The sequence below is a fragment of the Oculina patagonica genome, chromosome 6 (assembly GCF_052425735.1).
Source record: "Oculina patagonica isolate OP01 chromosome 6, crgOcupat, whole genome shotgun sequence".
Lineage (NCBI taxonomy): Eukaryota > Metazoa > Cnidaria > Anthozoa > Scleractinia > Oculinidae > Oculina > Oculina patagonica.
In genome coordinates, this window is record NC_135763.1 from 27,132,132 (window position 1) to 27,155,719 (window position 23,588).

The 23,588-nt window shown below is 38.9% G+C and overlaps 1 protein-coding gene and 1 long non-coding RNA gene across 2 annotated transcripts; both read left to right on the forward strand.

Moving 5' to 3' along the window:
• The first annotated feature begins 1,147 nt into the window (after nt 1-1,147).
• Nucleotides 1,148-23,574, forward strand: LOC144658145 (uncharacterized). Its single transcript, XM_078518493.1, has 15 exons — nt 1,148-1,371; nt 2,979-3,232; nt 4,291-4,405; nt 4,539-4,661; nt 4,854-4,979; nt 5,086-5,208; nt 5,701-5,826; nt 5,922-6,044; nt 6,242-6,367; nt 6,451-6,573; nt 18,479-18,601; nt 20,127-20,249; nt 20,994-21,116; nt 21,336-21,458; nt 23,249-23,574. The coding sequence occupies exons 1-15, from the start codon at nt 1,266-1,268 to the stop codon at nt 23,467-23,469; spliced, it is 2,058 nt and encodes a 685-aa protein (XP_078374619.1). The 5' UTR covers nt 1,148-1,265; the 3' UTR covers nt 23,470-23,574.
• LOC144658386 (uncharacterized) lies at nt 14,999-17,452 on the forward strand. The gene is made up of 3 exons (XR_013571685.1): nt 14,999-15,073; nt 16,995-17,117; nt 17,336-17,452. It is a non-coding gene; the product is annotated as an uncharacterized LOC144658386 (long non-coding RNA).
• Nucleotides 23,575-23,588: the final 14 nt, after the last annotated feature.

The following is a 23,588-nucleotide window of genomic DNA, read 5'->3' on the forward strand; positions in this document are numbered from 1 at the left end:
CTCAGCCTTCGGCTTCGGCTGATAACACTTACTTCGACCTTGATTATTCTAGATATCACAAAAACCTCATCCAATAATTGTTTATAATTTCACTTGCTACTAGGAGACTCTAGAGCCAACAGAGCAATGATTATTTGGCTCAGACAGGGCTATCGTGGTTTTTGTTGCGATCATCTCTTCTAGCTCTTCGTTGATTCCTTGGAAAAACGCACACTTGCTTGAAATTTGCGTAGAACGCATAAAGAAGGGAACGAACGGTGTAAGTCGAGAACGCATTGAAATAAATAAAAAAAAAAAAAAGCAGGGGAAGAATTGACAAAGTAATAGAATTATCATGAAAGCCGGCCGTTTTTGCTTGTTATGAAATAGCTTAATCATGACATCAGTTCAGTCTGGTCTGATCTTAATGCGGCCACTAAAAATATTTAACCGAGTTAGTTATGGTAACCATACTTTACCCGAGTTAAGTTTTGTGGAAATTTTTAACCAGGTTTCTAAAAAGTTAACCCAGTCAACTCTCTAAGTGCGGCCGCAGCCAATATCTCTCTACTTGCTCGTTATACGCTTAGCTGGGATTATACTTCGCACCGTAAAAATAAAATTAAATGGTTTATTTGGCATTTTATTTGTATTGGCCATTTTTTTCAATAGATGAGTCTTTTCGGCCAAGCTTGTGAATTTTGCTAAATAAGAATTATTCAGCTGCTGATTTTAGTATCGTGTCTTGTGCCCGAAATTCAATTACTCCCTGCTGATAATTAACAAACTGACGCCAACATAAGACAATGCATGGTGAAAATAATCTCTACTCTCGTCAGTAATGTTATTGACAATCGAATGTTCGAGTTTTAAAATTAGTTTTGTTCGTGTAAAGGTAGTGCTGTTATTTTTTTCTTGAACGGTATAATTCACAAAGATTGACGCACAAGAATTGTTATGCTATGTGACACGACATGCATGTGACATTTTGAACGTAACCAACTCACGTTCTCGCTGTTTTAACAAATTACCTAGAACAGTTTTGTTTAACAACATTAATTAGTTACAAAACAGTATATATTTTTTTCTGTTATGTGTTTGTTGTTTTCATTTCTGTTATTTATTTTTGTTGCTCTGTTATGTAAACAATCCCAACATGTGGGACACAACTAAAAAGGTTGACTTAAGTGAATTTTCACCATTACAACAGCAGTGTGTTGATAACCCTTGATATGTGACTTTTCACTCCCTTCTTGCCCGAAATTTCAACGTCCACAAAAGTGACGATGCGTTTAACAAGCGGCTCTAGGAAAGGGAAGAATGGCTTGGATCACCCTATTATTATTTTTACAGCCGTTGTATCGATCAATATCCTTGCCTTTGTGGAAGGAGGTAAGCTAATTCTGATATGTTTTCGTTTTTTCTTATGTTATTTTTTTCTCTTATAATATTTTGCTCAAATTTTTGTTTAGTGAATACACTACAGCGAATGCGAGTATCGTAAGTCTTTATCTACATATATAATAAAAATAAAACAGGAAAGTGCACAAAGATAAAATGTCTTTATGACATATTTCTGAGTGTCGCCCTCTAATAAATCTAAAAGGTAAAATAACTATGCGCTATTAATTTTTCGTCAAGTTGTTATGTATACTTTAGTACACACTCATAGGTGGTTATATTATTTTTCCAAACGTGCAAAATTGGATGTCATTTTAGGTGGCTGCCTCTGAACTTAGACACAGGTGTTTCAAAGCGTCCATAGCCTTGGAGATAAACTCAAAACATTTACACCAAATGCAGATAATAAATCACACTACGGATGAAAAAAAAGAAAAAAATAAACTACTGAACTTACACATCTGTAACACTTTGATACATGTAAAAACATATACCACACATTTTACTGAGTATTCAAAGGCTTTTCCAAAATAAATACTGCTTACTCAGTTTGCCTGCATTTAAAGCAACATTCCACTTAATTTATCGGTTGTTCGTACGCTATCTTAAGAAATCGACGTCGAGGAAATTTTTGAAGCATTATTTTACTAAAATCTTTATTTTCATAAATTATCGAAAACTTTCTGTGTGTGTCAGATAATAATTGTGCTCAACCAGCTTGATATTTGGCCAAACGTGTGCAACAATGTTGCGCTATGTTGCGTTGAAATGTTGCGTGCGTTTGGCCAGCTCCCTCTAATAATCTCACAACACTATCCAACCGTGCACTGTGTTCAACTTGGGTTAAAATGTTGCGACGTCCGTTTGGCCAGCTCCTTCACAACATCTCAGAACATGACCCAACAATGTTGCGATATGTTGCGTTCAAAATTTCGCGTCTGTTTGGCCGGGGCTTTACACCTACACAGAAAAATAAGTCTGAAACAGTGAATTTTTTTAACAATTAGCATAGACTAGGTCAGTGTTCTCCTCATTAACTGATTTCGCCATGTTTGAATTTTAAAACAAACACGGGTCACGCTTGGAAAAATTGGTCATGTAAGGCACACTCAAGTGTCTTGGCCCAAAATCGCTCTGTAATTGGCTAGTCATATCAGCTTCCTGTTCTCCAAATTTGGAGGAAAACGGAAGTAAGGCAAATTTTCTAAGAATGTTCGCGCTACCGGTTCAAAAGGACCGGTAAGTGGCCGTGCGTGACAAGAAAGAGTTTTAAATAGCAACGTCCCGGACAACTAAACTTGAAAAAATTGGCAAGTTTTTCCAAGTTTGTCGTTCGTAATCCTTCTTAACCTTCGTCAGTTGAAACGATACTTGGTTATTCACGTTTTTATCACTCGTTTGCTGTTTTTCTGTGTGATGGCGAGAGAGTTAATTTCTCTTGATATAATCGATATCGTCGATGAAACAAATTTTATGCAGAGCCATTTCCATAGAAGATTTTCACGCACGACAAAGATCCCTTTTCTAGATGCCTATGAAATGATTGCTGTTGTTTGCAGTTTGTAGGCCACAAAACACGTGAATTATTTTTTTTTCAGATGATTGTCGAATTATTCACTTCAGAGAGGAAAGGAAAAATACGATTCTTAGAAATCATGTCATCAAAAGTGACCGAGTGACTAACCAGGAAATGTGCAAGATAAATTGCTACATGGAAACAAAATGTGTTTCGTACAACTACGGCCCGCTGGAGGACGGGTCATTGTTGTGTGAAATAAATGACAAAAACCACTTACAGGTCCCTTCCAGTGAAATGTTGGCAAGAAGTGGCTTCATATATAGCCCTGTATTTGTGAGTACATAGACAGTATGTAGACATGGGTTAATACATCCTACTTCAGATCGTCTTTTTGAAAAGATAACATAATTTATTCTGGAAAACCTTCGATTTCAGAACTTGTTCATTTGTCTATTGAGTGTGGAGATATGAAGTGCTTGTTTAAGCTCACCTATACCCTCAATACATTTGAATGTTAAAGTTAAAAAGGAGAAACTTGTATTTTTATTTGTTTAACTAAATATTCTACCTTTTATATGAAGGTAAAGATAAGATATAAATAAAACCGCGTTTTTTTCAAACATTGTCACATATCATAGCCACCGTAATTATTTTCGTAACAAGAGCTAAAGTGTATTCATATTCTTGCAATGTGTTTAGAAAATGAAAATTGTTGACTGTATAACTCTAATAAAATAAGCGCTGTATTTGCCCTGTGGGCGTTCCCTTGTTTACAAATTTTAAATGAACGGCTTCACAGTTCAGTAAAGTTCGTCGTGCCTCTTCTGGAGTTCGTATATCGTTTTATGCGCCTTATGTTTTTGGTATCCACCTAGTTGCATCATACGCTCTGCACGCACGTTATAAATATCGTTACTTTCATTAGCGGTCTCATCCAAACACCGACGAAGTGGTGTAGTTCTGCTTTATTGTTTCAGATGGGGGGATGTTTCGACCCTGGTTGATGCGCTGGATAATTTAAATCATCTGAATCCTAAATTTCTTCTTGGAGAATAGGGCCTGAGCATAATTTAAATGCAATTTATTTATTTCTATTTTTATTATTATTTTTTATCTTTTTATTTACTTAGCTCCTTTTTGTGCAGATTGCAATGTTCTAAGGTCTAATTTCTCTAAGAAGACCTCGATTTCCCAAGGTCTGTCAACACTGCACGAGTTGCACGAGTTTAAAGCGTCTCGTATTTACCAAAACGTACTTAATTTTCGACGCATTGTACCTCAAATTCCATATGTTAATACGATCAATACGTTCCAAGTATACTGTCATTTCCCTTGACTAAGGAAAAATGCACTCATTCTTTGTTTTTGACGTGAAATATAATTTATTTCAGACCTTTTGTCAGAGCAGCCCATGTGTTTCAAATGCCACATGTCAAGAAGGATTTGGTGACCAAGGATATCGATGCGTTTGTCCACAGGGATATTATGGAGATAAATGTCAACTTGGTAAGTGGGTAAAGGGCGGGGATAAAGGTCGGTGGGGGATGGTGGTTGGTTGCACACTGCCAAAGTGCGATTTGAGACATTTCTATACAAAATCGATTTGATTTATATGATAATTAAAAAAATCTTCTTGCAGATGTAAATGAATGCACAGATGGAAGCCATAACTGTTCGTCAGACGCGATCTGTGTGGATGTACCAGGCTCATTTCAATGTGACTGCAAATCCGGCTACACCGGAAGTGGCGTGGATTGCACAGGTAGGATTGTTTTTTATTATTTTTTTTTTTCCTAGGGTGGGGCGGGGGATGGAGGGTGGGGGTGGAGGTTAATTCACAACGTCCAAAGCATAAGAGAACGTGAAACAGACAGACAAGCAGTCAAACACTTCAGTAGTTCCTGAACATTCAGTCCCTTCTAACCTCTTCTTGGTCTCCCTTTAATGTGTGCAGATATAAATGAGTGTTCCAGTCACGAGACGAACAACTGTGACCAGGAAGCAAACTGCACCAACACTGACGGCTCATTCCAATGCACTTGTCGCGCTGGTTACAGCGGGGATGGTGTCATATGCGAAGGTACGATATTTTACTGCTTAAGAAGATATCAAATCACTAAGTGACAGACAACCAAGTAAGACATACATTTTAATTACTAATTATGTTACATCATCATTTCATGTAGATGTTGACGAGTGTGCCATGAATACACACGACTGTTCTTCACACGCCAACTGCGGTAATACTATTGGAACATATCAGTGCAAATGTCTACATGGATTTACTGGCGATGGTAAAACGTGTCAAGGTAGGTTGGGTTAGTCAATTCCTTACTGTGGAGGACACACTAGTATTGTTGCTTTACATGGGAGGAGCGGATATATATAGTGAGCCAATGAACTGTCCTTTAAATTGTTTTTTTTGTTTGTTTGTTTGTCAGTTTTTCTTCGTTTGATTTTGTCCATTTTTGTCGAATTCGTCCGTTTTGTAATCGAATTTCTCGTCTGTTTATTTTTGTAGCATTTCTTTAAGCAAACGCCATCTAACCATTGTTTTTGGTACTGAGCTTTAAACTGAAGGAAATGATGTTTTAAGTGGATGCTATTTTGAAAGGTTCCACAGACGAATCCGTTATGCGAAACGCTGTAATCAAAATAATAGACTTACGCAAGTAAAAATATAGTCTTATATTCAGGAATTCCATTTCTCATTTTCTAACATGGCATTTTGAAACTAAACATTCCTTTTAGTAAACATTCCTTTTATTGTTTATGAATACTACTTTGTTTGTCATACGCAGATATTAATGAGTGTTCCAGTCATGAGACAAACAACTGTGACCAGGCAGCAAATTGTACGAACACTGACGGTTCATACCAATGTACTTGTCGCGAAGGTTATAGCAGGAATGGTACTGCTTGTGAAGGTACGATATTTCAATGTCAACTCATAAAGTAACAGCCAACCAGTAAAGACACACCGTTTAATTGATTAACTCTGTTAAATCATCTTTACCTGTAGATGTTGACGAATGTGCCGTTAATACACACGACTGTTCTTCTCACGCCAGTTGTATTGACATCATAGGATCGTTTCAGTGCACATGTCAGGCTGGATTTACTGGCGATGGTAAAACATGTCAAGGTAGGTTGGGTAAATCCTGACACAGTAGAGGAGGGACTAGTGTCGAGTTGGCTACAAGGGTGGAGCGGATATCTCTAGTGAGCTACATGATCGAATTCAAATCATTTTTATTCAGTAATCCCATTTCCCATTTTAGACATGGTACTTCTATTATCATGAATTTCGAACACTTTTTTTTGTATTTATGCTATGCGTAGATATAAATGAGTGTTCCATTGCTGCAACGAACAACTGTGACCAGGCCGCAAATTGTACTAACACTGATGGCTCATTCCAATGCACTTGTTGGGAAGGTTACAGCGGCGATGGCACTGCTTGCCAAGGTAAGATAATTAACAGACAGCTTGGCAGTAACAAAACAGTTTACAAATATTTAATTATGTCAATCATCATTGATTACATGTAGATATAGACGAATGCACCGGGAATACAGTCGATTGTTCTTCCAAAGCCGATTGCAGCAATGTTGTGGGATCCCTCCAGTGTACATGTAGACCAGGATTCACTGGAAATGGTAAAACATGTCAAGGTAGGTTAGGTAATTTATATATGCTAATGTGCAACCTTTTTTTGCAATCTATTTTAATTCCCATCCGCAACTCATTCACTCAAGCGGAACACAAATCTCAACTTTATCGTTAAACTTTGTGTCAGATGTCATTGCTAGTTGTCGTGTTGTGGTTGAGGTAGTGTATTGTTTATACACTACATTGCTTTTAATGGCGAAGTACATTGCTTTATATTGCTTTACATTGCTTTATATTGCTTTATGGCGAAGTTTTGTATCTCTCGACGGACATGTGAAATACATATGGGTTATTGGCCAAGCGTGAGGTCAAGATGGCAGGATATTGGCCAAGTTCTTTTTTTTGCGTGTTTATGGACCAAGACGAAGTCGAGGTCCATAAACACGCAAAAAAGAACGAGGCCAATATCCTGCCATCTTGACCGAACAAGCTTGGTCAATAAAGGATTTATTATATGACTTTTTTCGAGTACTGAAAAGGAAGCCAGTTGCATGCACATTCAATGGCGCACGCTAAAATCATCTCATTGGTTTAAAAGTTTAATGACTGACTGTCAAATTCTTGACTGAATCGAGACGAAGTAAAACGACGCGACAACAGCGAACAGCTTACAGTGCCTGATAGTCCGACCATATGGTGAAAAAATTGTGCACTTTGGGGTAAAAGCACCAAATTTGGCATGGTGATAGTATTTAAGTTGCTGAACAATATTAGCTATGGATCCCAGCCAGGGGGGTGATTTTGTACTAAGGGGGGGGGGGGTGGTTACAATTTTCAAAGAAATTACTGTAATTCAAGAAAAAAGGTGTACAGTTGAGCCGAATGTGTTATATGTAGTAGTACTTACTTACTATTCAGGTTGCTGAACAATATTAGGTATTTACCCCAGCAAGGGGGGTATTTTTTGTACTAAGGGGGTGGGGGGGGGGGTGGGGTGGTCAAAATTTTTAAAGAAAGTACTGTAATTCAAGAAAAAGGTGTACAGTTAAGCTGAATTTATAAGATGGGATAGAACTTGCTTACTGTTCAAGTTCCTGAACAGTATTAGGTGTATTCACCAGCAAGAGGGGGGGGAGATTTTTTGTACTGAGGGGAGTGGGGTGGTTACAATTTTCAAAGAAAGTACTGTAATTCAAGAAAAAAGTTGTATATTTGAGCCGAATTTGTTAGATGCGATAGAACTTGCTTACTGTTCAAGTTACTGAACAATATTACAGCAAGGGGGGAGGTTTTTTGTACTTCAGGGGGTGGAGTAGTTGCGATATTCAAACAAATTACTGCAATTTACCGAAAAGGTGAAGAGTTGAGCTGAATTTGCCATACTAACAGTGCACGATGTCCTGAGATATGTCATCTGACTCCAACCAGAAGTTCTTCACAAAAGGGGTGTATAACAAGCACGCAGGGAGGGGGGTGGGGGAGTAAATACCATGGTATTTTTTGACTTTGTAAAGCAAGCAAACTTAATCCTCTCCATTGCATTCCCCACCGCATGTACGAAGCGCAGTCCAAGACATGCCAGTCTTGAACAATGGTCTTTGCAACCTAACTCAGGTTTGCACCCTCATTTTACCAGCTCCCTGGCATACTGTTGATGCTTCAGGTGATGTGGTCCACTGAGGCTTCCATGCATCTGACTCGGATTGTGCCCATCCCCATTCACTAAGAGAAGGTAGTCAGGATTAGATACAGCGCACTGTCCTCAACAATGACCAGCTTGGTAGGCCACTATCTTGTTGTGTTTGTACTAATGCATCAGCAGTAGGGGAGATGTTCTCAAGGGTTCTTCCCTTCTGTGCAAAAATTTTTCTGGCATCATTGACTCCTTGGCACGGTCTTGCTGGTCATACAACAGAACGACCAATCCTTTCAGCACATGCATAGCATTTAGAACATCCTGCACACTAGGCATTTTGCTAAGGACCATGAAAGCTATAGTGGCTTCTCCTAAGGACATCCATGTGGCCCATACTGTGCTCTTCCCTTGTCCTTAGAATGCCGATGTCTAATCACAGCCTGTAAAGGTGTACAACAATTAAGATTTCTCATCTTCAAGAGGCCTGACGATGTCAAGTATTGCTTACCAACTCCAGATTCAATTCATATCTCCAGAGCAAGCACTACTGCAACACCAGTGTCTACTGTACAAAGAATTATCTTGTCAATACCTTGCTGTGCACGCACATATAAAATCAGCTCTGTTTTGTTGAATCTTCCTTCAGAGATTCTCCCCAGTTATCAGGAAGCCTTACATCTGCTTCTACTCTGCGACGGACACCTCTTCCACGCTTGTCACGAGTTTGGTAGGCATCTTTCCCAGATGATATCAATCTGCTGCACACTCGGTAGCTGCTTACTGATTTGCGGCAAGTTAACTTGATATGCATAGCCAAAGAATGTTTTACATGTTCCAGATGGCTTTAATATGTTGACAGGGGCAGTACCATCGATAAGCATCACATCTACTACTGGGGTTATAGATTGGTTGGGTGTCAGTTTTTCCATACACTTCATCAAGTCGGGCTTTACGCTTACTTGCAGGTCGCAGGTCGCCAGAGTAGAAACAGATGTAAGGGTTCCTGCTAAGTGGGGAGAATTTCTGAAGGAAGAGTCCAACAAAACAGAGCATATCTAGCTTAGCAGATGATCACGTTGCCATGTGAAGCAAACAAAATGTATTCTATCTACAAGCGACACTCTCGTATTGTCATCTTCAGTTGATGTTACGCCTAAAATATCACCTTGCAGGCACAAGGAGGCTGCTACAAGGCTAATTTTAATTGCATCTGATTGTGCACAGCAAGTTAATTCTTCGTACAGGATACATTAATGTCACAATGCTCGCTATTTCCAACTTAAATCTAAATCAATTAAGAGTATAGTGAGATGTGATTGCATTTGGAGTTGGTAAGCAATACTTGATATCGTCAGGCCTCTTGGAGATGAGAAATCACAAGTGTTGCACATTATCCACGCCTTTACAGGCTGTGATCAGCATTCTAAGGACGAGGGAAGAGCACAGTATAAGCCACATGGATGTCCTATGGAGAAGCCACTATAGCTTTCATGGTCCTCAAAAAAGTGCCTAGTATGCGTTTTCTGGAAAGATTTGTGGTGCTGTTGTATGACCAGACAAGTCCGTGCCAAGGAGACAATGATGCCAGGAAAGTTAGTTTTTGCACAGAAGTTAGGACCCTTGAGAACAACCCTCTACCGCTGATGCATTAGTACAACACAACAAGATAGTGGCCTACCAAGCTGGTCATTGTTGAGAACAGTGCATTGTATCTAATCCTGAACTACCTTCCCTTAGTGAATGGGGATGGGCACAATCCGAGTCAGATGTATGGTAGCCTGGGTGGACCACATCACCTGAAGCATCAACAGCACGCCAGGGAGCTGGTGAAATAAGGGTGCAATGCTGGGGTTACAGAGAACGTTGTAAATATTAGAAATCTGTCATGTCTTGGACTGTGCTTTGTAAATGCGGTGGGACATACTAGTGAGAGGATTAAGTTTGCTTACTTTACAAAGTCAAAAAATACCATGGTACGTACTACCCCACGCCCCCCCCCCCCCCCCCCCTGCGTGCTGGTTATACACCCCGTTTGTGAAGAACGTCTAGTTGGAGTCAGATGACATATCTCAGGACATTGTGCACTGTTAGTATGGCAAATTCAGCTCAACTCTTCACCTTTTCGGTAAATTACAGCAATTTGTTTCAATATTGCAACTACCCCACCCCCTAAGTACAACCCCCCCCCCCTGCTGGGGACAATACGTAATATTGTTCAGCAACTTGAACAGTAAGCAAGTTCTATCGCATCTAACAAATTCGGCTCAAATTTACAACTTTTTTCTTGAATTACAGTACTTTCTTTGAAAATTGTAACCACCCCACCCTCCCCCCTTAAGTACAAAAAATCTCCCCCCACCCTTGCTGGGGACAATACCTAATATTGTTCAGGAACTTGAACAGTAAGCAAGTTATATCACATCTTACAAATTCAGCTTAACTGTACACCTTTTTCTTGAATTACAGTACTTTCTTTGAAAATTGTGACCACCCCACCCCCCCCTTAGTACAAAAAATACCCCCCTTGCTGGGGTAAATACCTAATATTGTTCAGCAACCTGAATAGTAAGTAAGTACTACTACATATAACAAATTCGGCTCAACTGTACACCTTTTTTCTTGAATTACAGTAATTTCTTTGAAAATTGTAACCACCCCACCCCCCTTAGTACAAAATCACCCCCCTGGCTGGGGTCCATAGCTAATATTGTTCAGCAACTTAAATACTATCACCATGCCAAATTTGGTGCTTTTACCCCAAAGTGCACAATTCCAGTATTTTTTAGCACCACATGGCTGGACTATGAATGGTTCGCCGTGCCGACCGCTTTCTCCATCAAGATTTCAATCAAGATTTACACAAACGACAAGTTTGCCGAATTGTTTATTCTTCAGGTATGTCACTGACTTCTCTCCCTTTTCCGTCGAACAAAACCGATATCATGTCTTCAAGTCGCTTTGCGTTTTAATTTTTGTATTTAAGCTAATAGCTGGTTGTTGTGGCAAATAAAATTCACGAAACTCGTTAACATTTGCTGTTTAATTAGTTTGTTCTCGTTCGCTTCAAGACCTATTTCTTTGTAATTGGACTCTCTTTCGCTAGAAACAGGCAGAGAATATTTGTTTTGTTTCGGTAAATGGTTTCATAGCTCAAGTTTACGACGGAAAAGCTTTTTGTAGTAGCTTCGACGGATCTGAAAAGTTTTCTCGCTTGCGGGAACGCAGCGGGCGATCCCGAGCGGTCAAGATGGCTCCATCTTGACCGCTCGGGTAGCCAATCAGAGCAAGGGATTCGTTTCATCTTGACCGCTCACGGAGCTAGTCATATAATAAACTTCATTATCGACTAGAAGTTGTTAAAGGTAGATTAAGCGCCTTATCAAATTTGGAAAAGCTGACGTTTCGAGGGTAGCCTTTCGTCGGGACAAATCAACAAAGTTTTTATTGTTGTCGTCTGTCCTTTCCTTTGACACTCTCTTCGTTGTCGTCGCCTTTGCTGTTTGTTTCTGTGTTACCTGTACGTTTTTGATAGTTATGTTATAAAGAGTTTTCACGGCACTACGTAAATAAAATGTCTTAATTCGGTAAGCGGTTCGACCATGAAAAAGGCTGATTTGAGTTGCACTGTGTGCAAGACACAACGGTTACCTTTTTACTTACGATGGTGGCTTATCCAACTACATTTGTCACATTGTGAAACCTTTTGTTCATTATCACCTACTATACGACTTTGCTTGTTGTTTCTTACTGCTCATCATGCCTGTGTGGCACATAGGGCAGCAACGAAGTTTCTCCAACCCTGCCTATCTCTAGCCAGTTTTTCAATGGTGCTCCAGTTGTAATTGAGCTCCCTTAACTCCGTTTCTACCATTCTGCGCCGTGTTGTTTTTGGGCGCCCTCTTCTGCGTTTGCCTTCAGGTGTCCAGCTCATTGTAGTCTTCTACTTTCACTAACACCCAACACGTGTAATCTACACCTTCTCATTTCGGCTGTGTCCTGAGCAAGTTTTCCGGTTTCGTACATAGTACGTACGTTCCAAAAACTGGGGTTTTTGCACTCAGCACTTCCAACTTCATGCCAGTAGTTTCCTTCTGGCTTACACCACTGGCAGTTTGAAGACCCTTGAAGGTCTGTGTGCAGGTTGTTGGTTATCGTCGTTGCTGTTTCCGTAACAAGAAATTTTTACGGGATGAGGTTGTTAACCTCAAACCCAACCCCCATACCTGGAGGGCCGTGGGACTGACTTTAGTCTGGACCCTACTCCTTGACCTTTCCGGCTTGGGAGGCCCTCACCAGGGGTGCAAACACCCCCGCCGGCATAGCTCTTGGAGTCATTGGGACGCACAAGCCACTCAGCCACGTCAAGGCAACAGTCCCAGTGAGTGCTTTGCTTGCTGTTCGCAGATATAAATGAGTGTTCCAGTACTGCGACGAGCAACTGTGACCAGGCAGCAGATTGTACTAACACTGACGGTTCATTCCAATGCACTTGTCGCGACGGTTACAGCGGGGATAACACTGCCTGCCAAGGTTAGATAATGCACTGCTAAAACATATGTATTTTTTGTTTGGTCCCTCTTATTAGTTTAAAGCAGACTCTCATATATATATATGTTATTTGCCGGCCGGGAGGTCCGTATTGGGAAAAAGTGCGCTCAAGACCGAGGGTACAGTTTTTTACCAATACGGACCGACCTAGGCCGGCAAATAACGTTTTTATTTTTTCCTACTTTAATTTGTTTGGAAAAGAAACCGAGAAAAAATACGTCGCAAGATCTTTGTTTGAATACGCGCGGATACGACTTCAATGTTGAGTCCGACTCGATCGACGAGCAAGAGTGAAGAATTCTGTTTGCTATTTATTTCGGAATAAAATAGCTTCATTTAAAATGAGCCATACTCAAGAACGGTTCAGCATATTTAATTTACACTGCAGAGAATGAAGAAAAGCAAAAAAAATCATAAATATAGCACACATTAGCCACAAAACTTAACACATTTAAATCAATTTCGGCTTCCTGAACAATTGCCGATAAATTAATGTTTTGAAAAGTCTTGAAAGAAACTTTGCTCGTAGGGTGTTAATCCAATTTCTCTATTTTCAAAAATACTCTTTGACTGAAACGCAGTTTTACAAGCTATTCACACTTGTATTAAACAAATTAATAATCTCTGCAATGATTCCTAGCAGAATTATATTCTGATAAACAGTGCCAAACTGAATGAAATGCGTAGTGTCTACGTACGGCACAATATGGTGATAATTAATTTGTCCGTTTTTTATCAAAGAATCTCATTTCCTTGAATGATGGCAAATAGTGCTCTGTTTTTAGCGAAAAGTGACGAATAAACAAGGCAGTTTAACTCTTATAGGAAGTTCAAAAACCGGTGAAGTTAACCGCAATGGCGTGAAAATCATTGCAAAATGCATGCACAAATAACGGCAATCTTCGAACGCTAAACTACGACTCAATTTTGTTGAGAAATAAATAAATACTCGCCTTTTGAAGAACTATGAGGCCTTTAATTTCACTGCTTTTTGGTCCTTTCAAGTTTACAACGGTTGGTGAACAGCTATTTCGATTTTGGAAAGCAAAACTTTTATGTTTTCGTTCGACTCGCGCTGCAAACTGATTTCGCGCAAAACTGCATCCCGTTCCGTTGACCGCGGTCAAGATTGGAAAATTCCGCCCGCTCCCGGAACCAATCAGATTGCAGGATTCGGTTCATCTTGCCCGCTCGCGCGCTGTGAAGGAAAATATGCTGCCGTTGCAATGACATCTGCAAATCATTAGATAATCTAGTCTTCTCGGATAAGGACGATAAACCGTAGGCCACATCTCTTGCATCTTCAGTACATGTCATAGTCAGCAGGGGACGTAAAAGAACCAACTCACTTATCGTAAAGAGTAGGGTATGGAGTTCCCAGTGTTGTACTCTGGTATTTGGCCACTGTGCTGTGTTCTGTGACATGCTCGGAGATACTAGCTGTATAAGCTACTCTGCAAAATTCGAGGGTATAATGATGATGATGATGATGATGACGATGATGATGATGATTTGAAAGCGTAGATTTACAGATGTCACGAGTTATATGCGTTGTAAAACAAAAATGGCGGCTTTCAACTGTAGGTTAAATTGTAATCGGCCTCCATAAAAAATGATCAGCTCTGTTGGATGTTAAACTAGAACAGGTAGCCTTCTTTTCTTGGCCACACGTTTTTTACCTAATACAAATAACGTTTTAGTGGACAGGAAAGACAGCCAGAAACAATCTTTATAATTGCAGTTCAATTTTATTTGACCGCAATAAAGTTCACGTTAAAACATAAAAACATATAAACGTTATGATCTTAAGAAATTTGTTCTTAATTGGTCTCAATTGAGGAATATTTCGAACACTTTAGACAGTGTTTTATCGCATTTCAAACCGGTCTGCTGCTTTTCGTATTCTTAATTCTCTGTAAGCCTGTAAGCCTTAATGTTTGGAAAATATACTAAAACATGATGAGACGCTTTCTCGTATTACTATTACTTATAACACCTTTAAAGACGTCGCTACTAAATTAATCAGTTTGCTTTTCTTTTTGCATTGTGGAGTTCCCCATGTTGAGTGCCAATACCGCAAAAAAATGCCAAAGCTGAAAAAATGCTTAATAAAACCAAAGAGAAAAAAAATCGATCGAAACGACAAATCAGTCAAAGAATATGTAATATCAGAACCAACCAGCCACGCGACAGACAGTAAGGCAGTAATAAACACAGTGTGTAACTGTTTAATTCTGTCAAATCATTACATTTAGATGTTGACGAGTGTACCCTGAATAAACACGACTGTTCTCCTGACGCCGATTGCAGTAATGACGTTGGATCATTTCAGTGTACATGCAATCCTGGATTTACTGGGGATGGTAAAACATGTCAAGGTAAGTTAGGTTTTTACTGATAGACGAGGGAGCGCTAACCGAAAGTAGTGACTAAAATAATTTGTGAAGTGAGACATAGGATAAATATAGGTTATTCACCAGCCGGGAGGTCCGTATTGGGAAAAACTGTGCCCGAGGTCTTGGATACCGCCTGAGGCCGCAGGCCGAGGGCGGTTCCAAGACCGAGGGCACAGTTTTTCCCAATACGGACCGACCTAGGCTGGTGAATAACGTTTTTATTTTTTTCCTACTTTATTTGTTTTTAAAAGAAACCTAGAAAGATTGTGTCAAAAAACCTTTGTTTGTATACGCGCGCCATTTAATTTCAATGTTCAGTCGATCGACGGGTTAGCAAGAGTGTAAAATGTTGTTTGTTATTTAGTTGGAAATAAATTAATAAATAGTCGCCTTGCTTAAATGAACCGTATTTACAGAAAGGTTCAGCATATTAAATTTACACTGAAGAGATTCAATCAAAGAAATTGAAGTAGTAAATAATTATCATAAATGAAAAATCGAGCCAAAACTAAACGCCGATTCCTGCTTCCCGATGAATGTTTTGATAAAGAACTCTGTTCGCAGGATGCTAAGTTTGAGAATTTCTCTGACTAGAAAATACTATCTGACTGAAAGACAGTTTTGGTATAGCTATACACAATTGTATTTAACGAATTAAAAAGCTCTGCGTTGATTCCCAGCATAATGCGAAGTTTGGACGTACGGCACAATATTGCGAGAATTATTTTGGCTGTTTCTAATTAACGAATCTCATTTTCTTAAATGATGGCAACTAGTGTTTTGTTTTGGCAAAGAAGTGGCCGATAAAAAGACAGTTTTTACTCAAAATTGAAGTTTAAAACCGGCGCAGCTTATCGTTATGGCGTGAAAATGATTGCAAAATGCACAAACAACCACAAACTCAACAAACTATCAACTAGAACTTGATTTGTTGATAAACAAATTAATACTCGCCTTTAGAAGAACTTCGAGGCCTTTAATTTCACTTCTATTCTGTCTTTTTACATTTACAACAGTTGGTGAGCGGCTATTTCGATTTTGCTGCGCAAATCTTTCATGTGTTCGTTCGTACAACGCTTTTAAATGATTTCGCGCGGAAAGTACACTCGATGATTGATCTCGCAACGGATACCGCCCGCTGTGAGCGGGCCGGATTGGAGAATACCGCCCGCTCCCGGAACCAATCAGATCGCAGGATTTGTAGAATACCGCCCGCTCACGAATAAAGAAAAAAATAATAAGTTATATTGAAATGATATGACAGCGATAAAGTCTCAGGCTCCAAATTACAGGCTCACTGATGTTGATTGATGATGTTGATTTATTCCACGTTAATTCCACGTCATTATCGTAATAGACCTAATACACTTCTCCTCATTCTGTCTAAGGTCATTACTGCTTCACTTAACTTTGAAGTGTTGAGAAATAGTTGCTGTGCCATCTACACGATCAAATTTATTTGTCGCATAAAAATTGTCTAATAAAAATTGTTGGTGTAAACCCGACTTTACACAATGGGACCTAGACTTAACAAAGGGATACGGGGATGGTGAGATATGTTTGCTCTAGGAAGGTTTCGTTTTAACCGGGTCTTTTTCATTTATTTTGGTATTTATATTGGGGCAATGAATATCTTTCGATATATCCAGGACTTCGTTATATGAAGGTTCGTTAGATCTAGGTTCCACTGTAGAGTGCTGTGTTGTCGTTGTTATTCGTTTTAGTGGAAATTATCTGTCTTTCTCTGCGGGTTTGTTGATTATCAACTAAAGGCTGGAAAAGGTAAATTAACTGTAGTAGCGAATTTCGGAAAAGTAACCAACCACGCAAAAGACAAATGGTGGGAAAGACAGACAGACACATTAATTGTTTAATCGCGCTAATAATCATTGATTACATGTAGATACAGACGAATGCACCGCGAATACACACGACTGTTCTCCTGACGCTGATTGCAGTAATGCTGTGGGATCATTCCAGTGTACATGCAACCCTGGATTTACTGGTGATGGTCAAAGATGTGAAGGTAAATTAACTTCTTATTGATAGACGAGAGCGCCCTTACAGAATAATAACTGAAAGTAATGTGTGAAATGAGAAATACAATTTAAGTGGAAGTTATCTGTTTCATTCGTCGGCTTATTCATTATTAACTAGGAGCTGATGAAGGTAAATTAACCGTCGTATAAAAGTAGCCAAAGTAACAGTGTTTGTTTAATTCTGTCAAATCATCATTGTATTTAGATATAGACGAATGCACCGCGAATACACACGACTGTTCTCCTGACGCTGATTGCAGTAATGATGTGGGATCATTCCAGTGCACATGCAATCCTGGATTCACTGGTGATGGTAAAAGATGTGAAGGTTAGTCAGGTTCTTACTGATAGACGAGGGAGCGCTTAAAGAAAGCAATGACTAAAATTAATTTGTCAACTGAGACATATGACAGCGATAAAGTCTCAGGCTGCAAATGAAGTGCTCACTGATGTTGATGGATGATGTTAATTTATTTCACGTTATTTATTATGAATAAAGCATACAAACGCAATGACCAATCCAAATTAAGCTAAGATAAATTTCTAGACTACATAACAACATAACAGCTCAAAATAATATTAGACACGAAAGGAGTTTGACTTCACTGCATGAATAAGGAATCATTTATTTTAGAACAAGGCCTTGGCTATAAAGAACTATATATAATTTGTTGTTTAGGCACATAATTCTAGATTGCGTGAAGAACCTAAAATAGGCTACGACAAAACTGTCGTCATGTTCCATTAACTACGTTTTACCGCACGGAAAACGCGTGATTAATCATTATGGTAATTTACATCATTTATTTTAATATCCCCCAATCCTCCTTCTGTCTAAGGTCATTACTACTGCACTAAACTTTGAACTGTTGAGAAATAGTTGTTGTGCCATCCACACGATCAAATAAATTTGTCACATAAAAATTGCCCATGTAAACCCGGCTTCATACGATATAACGAAGAACCACGGGAATGGCAAAATATGTTCGCTCTAGGAAGGTTTTGTCATAACCGGTTTCTTTTCCATATATTTTAGTATTTATAGTGGGGCAGTGAATATCTTTCGTTATAGGAATTCGTTAAACACAGGTTCGTTAGTTCAAAATTGCACTGTGTGCTGTGTTGTTGCTATTTCTTTTAGTGGAAGTTTCTTGTTTCTCTGTAGTAGCGAATTTTAAAAAAGTTACCAACCACTCATAAGACAAACGGTCGGATAGACAGACAGACAGACAGACAAACAGACAGACAGACAGACAGACAGAGATACAGACAGCCAGACAGCCAGACAAACAGACTGACAGACAGTAACAATGATTGTTTTATTCTGCCAAATCATCATTGCATGTAGATATGAACGAATGTACCGCGAATACACACGACTGTTCTCCTGACGCCGATTGCAGTAATGATGTGGGATCATTTCAGTGTACATGCAAACCTGGATTTACTGGGAATGGTAAAACATGTCAAGGTAAGTTAGGTTTTTACTAATAGACGAGGGAGCGCTTACCGAAAGTAGTGACTAAAATAATTTGTGAAGTGAGACATAGGATAATAAGTTTTAGTATATACACACTCAGTGATCTTGGTGTTTTAAGCAATCTGATTGGTTCGCTATCTCGGGCTAATGAGCATTATTCACTCCCTACGGAGTGAATAATGCTTGATCCAAACTGAAACAAAATAGCCGGCGTAATCTCGCGTTTCGCCGGCGTTTCTGAATCGCAAATACTAAGAATACAAGAAGAACCAGAAAGACAAAAAAAGGCTAAGAAATTTGGCGTGATGGTTTTCAAAGTAAGAGAAGACTACATATTTCGCAATTTGCAGCACAATGTCCACACAACTCGAGTACTAAAACGATAAACAATTGCTTACCGTCAGTCACTCTTCTCCCGGCATCGGCAGAAATGAATACCGCAGATTTATCGGCAGCAACATCAAGTGTTATTCAACCAAGATACTCCACAAATATTCAGGAAAAAGTCTTTGTGAAAGAAAACATCAAGTTTTCACCACAGTTCTGCAGACATTCAGTAAGCTTATAATCTGAAAACTTTCAGGTGAATCCTTCGCCAACTGCTCTTTCAATTTTCAATTCAAGTGAACTTCAAAAGCTTTGATTCAACGGTCAAAATGTTTTGCAAGCAGGTTTTTGATCAGATTGCAGGTTTGAGTGGTGTTAAAGGACCATTTTGCTAGATTGTGACGAGGATTTTATCAAAGATTAACTAGATTTGCCATGTTTGAAGATTCTGTAAACTGTTTCGCGCATGTCGGTTAGTGCCGCTTATCTGTACGTTTTCCACGCATGAATTGAGAGGTCAATTAAATCGACTTTAAATGGTTTCCTTCTGAAAACTTTGAGATCGCTTGTTGTTGAGATCACTTCGTGTGTATATACTAAAACAATTATTCTTTGAAATCGAGGTGAATAGCGGCAGAATATTCACCTCGATTTCAAAGAATAATTGTTAAATATTGAAATGATACATGTATGACAGCGATAAAGACTCAGGCTCCAAATGACGGGCTCACTGATGTTGATTGATGATGTTGATTTATTCCACGTTAATTATTATCGTAATAGACCTAATACCCTTCTCCTCATTCTGTCTAAGGTCATTACTGCTTCACTTAACTTTGAAATGTTGAGAAATAGTTGTTTTGCCATCTACACGATCAAATTTATTGTGTAGTAGCGAATTTTGAAAAAGTTACCAACCAGCATAATTTCAGATTTCACGTATTTGCACTGTGTGCTGTGTTGTTGTTGCTGTTGTTGTTATTTGTTTTAGTGGAAGTTTCTTGTTTCTCTGTAGTAGTGAATTTTGGAAAAGTTACCAACCAGCATAACACAAACGGTCGGATAGACAGACAGACAAACAGACAGACAGACAGACAGCCAGCCAGACAGACAGCCAGACAGCCAGACAAACAGACTGACAGACAGTAACAATGATTGTTTAATTCTGTCAAATCATCATTGCATGTAGATATGAACGAATGTACCGCGAATACACACGACTGTTCTCCTGACGCCGATTGCAGTAATGATGTGGGATCATTTCAGTGTACATGCAAACCTGGATTTACTGGGAATGGTAAAACATGTCAAGGTAAGTTAGGTTTTTACTGATAGACGAGGGAGCGCTTACCGAAAGTAGTGACTAAAATAATTTGTGAAGTGAGACATAGGATAATAAGTTATATTGAAATGATATGACAGCGATAAAAGTCTCAGGCTCCAAATGACGGGCTCACTGATGTTGATTGATGATGTTGACTTATTCCACGTTAATCATTATCGTAATAGACCTAATACCCTTCTCCTCATTCTGTCTAAGGTCATTACTGCTTCACTTAACTTTGAACTGTTGAGAAATAGTTGTTGTGCCATCTACACGATCAAATTTATTTGTCGCATAAAAATTGTCTCATAAAATTTGTTGGTGTAAACCCGGCTTTACACAATGGGACCTAGACGTGACGAAGGGATACGGGAATGGCAAGATATGTTTGCTCTAGGGAGGTTTCGTTATAACCGGGTCTTTATTCATTTATTTTGGTATTTATATTGGGGCAATGGATATCTTTCGATATATCCAGGACTTCTTTATATGAGTGTTCGTTAGATCAAGATTCCACTGTAGAGTGCTGTGTTGTCGTTGTTATTCGTTTTAGTGGAAATTATCTGTCTTTCTCTTTGGGTTTGTTGATTATCAACTAAAAGCTGGTAAAGGTAAATTAACTGTAGTAGCGAATTTCGGAAAAGTAACCAACCACGCAAAAGTCAAATGGTGGGAAAGACAGACAGACACAGTAATTGTTTAATCGCGCTAATAATCATTGATAACATGTAGATATAGACGAATGCACCGCGAATACACACGACTGTTCTCCTGACGCTGATTGCAGTAATGCTGTGGGATCATTCCAGTGTACATGCAACCCTGGATTTACTGGTGATGGTCAAAGATGTGAAGGTAAATTAACTTCTTACTGATAGACGAGAGCGCCCTTACAGAATAATAACTGAAAGTAATGTGTGAAATGAGAAATACAATTTAAGTGGAAGTTATCTGTTTCATTCGGCGGGTTAATTCATTATTAACTAGAAGCTGATGAAGGTAAATTAACCGTCGTATAAAAGTAGCCACAGTAATAGTGTTTGTTTAATTCTGTCAAATCATCATTGCATTTAGATATAGACGAATGCACCGCGAATGCACACGACTGTTCTTCTGACGCTGATTGCAGTAATGACGTGGGATCATTCCAGTGCACATGCAATCCTGGATTCACTGGTGATGGTAAAATATGTGAAGGTAAGTCAGGTTCTTACTGATAGACGAGGGAGCGCTTACCGAAAGCAATGACTAAAATTAATTTTTCAACTGAGACATATGACAGCGATAAAGTCTCAGGCTGCAAATGACGTGCTCACTGATGTTGATGGATGATTTTGATTTATTTCACGTTATTTATTATGAATAAAGCATACAAACGCAAACTAATCCAAATTAAGCTAAGATAAATTTCTAGACTACATAACAACGTAACAGCTCAAAATAATATTAGACATGAAAGGCGTTTGACTTAACTGCGTAAATAAGAAATCATTTATTTTAGAAAAAGGCCTTGACTATTGAGAACTATGTATCATTTGTTGTCTAGTCACATAATTCTAGATTGCTTGACGAACCTAAAATATGCTACGACCAAACTGTCGTCATGTTCCATTAACTACGTTTTACCGCACGGAAAACGCGTGATTAATCATTATGGTAATTTACATCATTTCGTTTAATACCCCCCAACCCTCCTTCTGTCTAAGGTCATTACTACTGCACTAAACTTTGAGCTGTTGAGAAATAGTTGAGTGTCTCAATGGGGTTAACCGTTAGCCGTAAAACGGCCAAAAATTTAGTTGTCAGGCGTAAAAATTGGATAATTTTAACCGTTAGCCGTAAAATATGTTAACCGTAAAAAAAATCGGTAATTATAAATAAACCAAATTAGTTCACTTCATCCTCCCAGAATGGCCCTGACACCTAAAATATGTCTAATAAACAAATTGGAGTTACTGTGACATCAAAATCCGTTACCATGGCAACTGCAAAAGTGGTCAAAGATACCTTATATTTGACCATTTGAGGCTTATAACTCAAAAACTAGACGGTAAAAGTTTTTGTTTTTCATATATTTTTGTCTAAAGGACAAAAGAAACAATCTGACAATTTTTAAAAAAATTCTGTCAGAAATGTTCAGAGCCACCTTAAAGTTATGCAAAAATAACGTAGCTCCGAATCCTTTTGACAGATTTCTTTAAAGAATTGCAAAAAATGTTTATTTTGTCAGTTGGATAAAAATATATAAAAAAGAAGAACTTTCACCAAGTAGTTTTTGAGTTATTAGCCTCGAAAGGTCCAAAATAATGCATCTTTAACCTCATATGATGTTGCCATGGAAACAGATTTTGACATCACTATGACCTCAAATTGTTCATTGGTAAATGTTGTTTACATCTGTGCTAAAAGATTTTCCTTAACATAATTGGTATAGCTGTGAAAGAATACCAAAGACAGCATGTCTAATTCTGACCAAACTATTACGAGCCACCTCTCTCTAATAAACGCCTCAGATCTATTCAACGATCCCTCTTTAACCCTAAAATTTAATAGACGCCCCGGGCGTTTATTAGATCAGTTTCGATATCAGAAACCTATAAGGGTTGAAACGGGTAACTCGTTATGATTCACATTGTACATTTGGAAAATCACGAGAGAACATCAACCAATTAAAGTTGTACTATTTGGATTAAATTCACAGCGCACGCTAGCTCGCGCTCGATGGCGTAATTTTGTTTTTGAACAAATTTGCCTGAAAAAAGTTAAATTTGGTTAAATTCTCCTCTTAAATGTTCTTGTGTCATTACGTGTATTATGTAAAGCATTCGCGTACAAACTCGTCGTGTTTCCAAATATGGTACTTGGCAAAACTGACTATTCAACGCTGTGAACGTGCGTTACACGTTTCACCCGTTGTGAGTTTTTGGAGGTATTGGTATACGGTCCTGACAGAAAACCATATTTTTACGATTCTATACACTTTTAAGGCTGCAAATTACAAGAAGCCCTCGGTTTGGAAAGCGGTGCAATCCTTGATGCTCAAATTACTGCCTCTTCGGAATATAGAAGCGAATACACCGCCAGTCACGGAAGATTACATGGGTCAACGTCTTGGTCGTCTAAAACAAGAAATGTCAATGAATGGCTTCAGATTGATTTGGGTGGTAACCATGGTAACAACCCCATAGTCACACGAGTAGCAACGTAGGGACAAGGCGACACCTCATGGGACGAATGGGTTACCTTTTACAAACTGGCGCACAGTAACGATGGAGTGAACTTCCAGTACTACAGGGAACAAGGTCAAACCCAAGACAAGGTTAGTAA

Coding starts and splice junctions, on each gene's coding strand:
- LOC144658145 (XM_078518493.1), top strand. CDS start 1,266: ATGCGTTTAACAAGCGGCTCTAGGAAAGGGAAGAATGGCTTGGATCAC. Junction 4,662..4,853: donor AAGTGGCGTGGATTGCACAG/GTAGGATTGTTT, acceptor TAATGTGTGCAG/ATATAAATGAGTGTTCCAGT. Junction 5,827..5,921: donor GAATGGTACTGCTTGTGAAG/GTACGATATTTC, acceptor CTTTACCTGTAG/ATGTTGACGAATGTGCCGTT.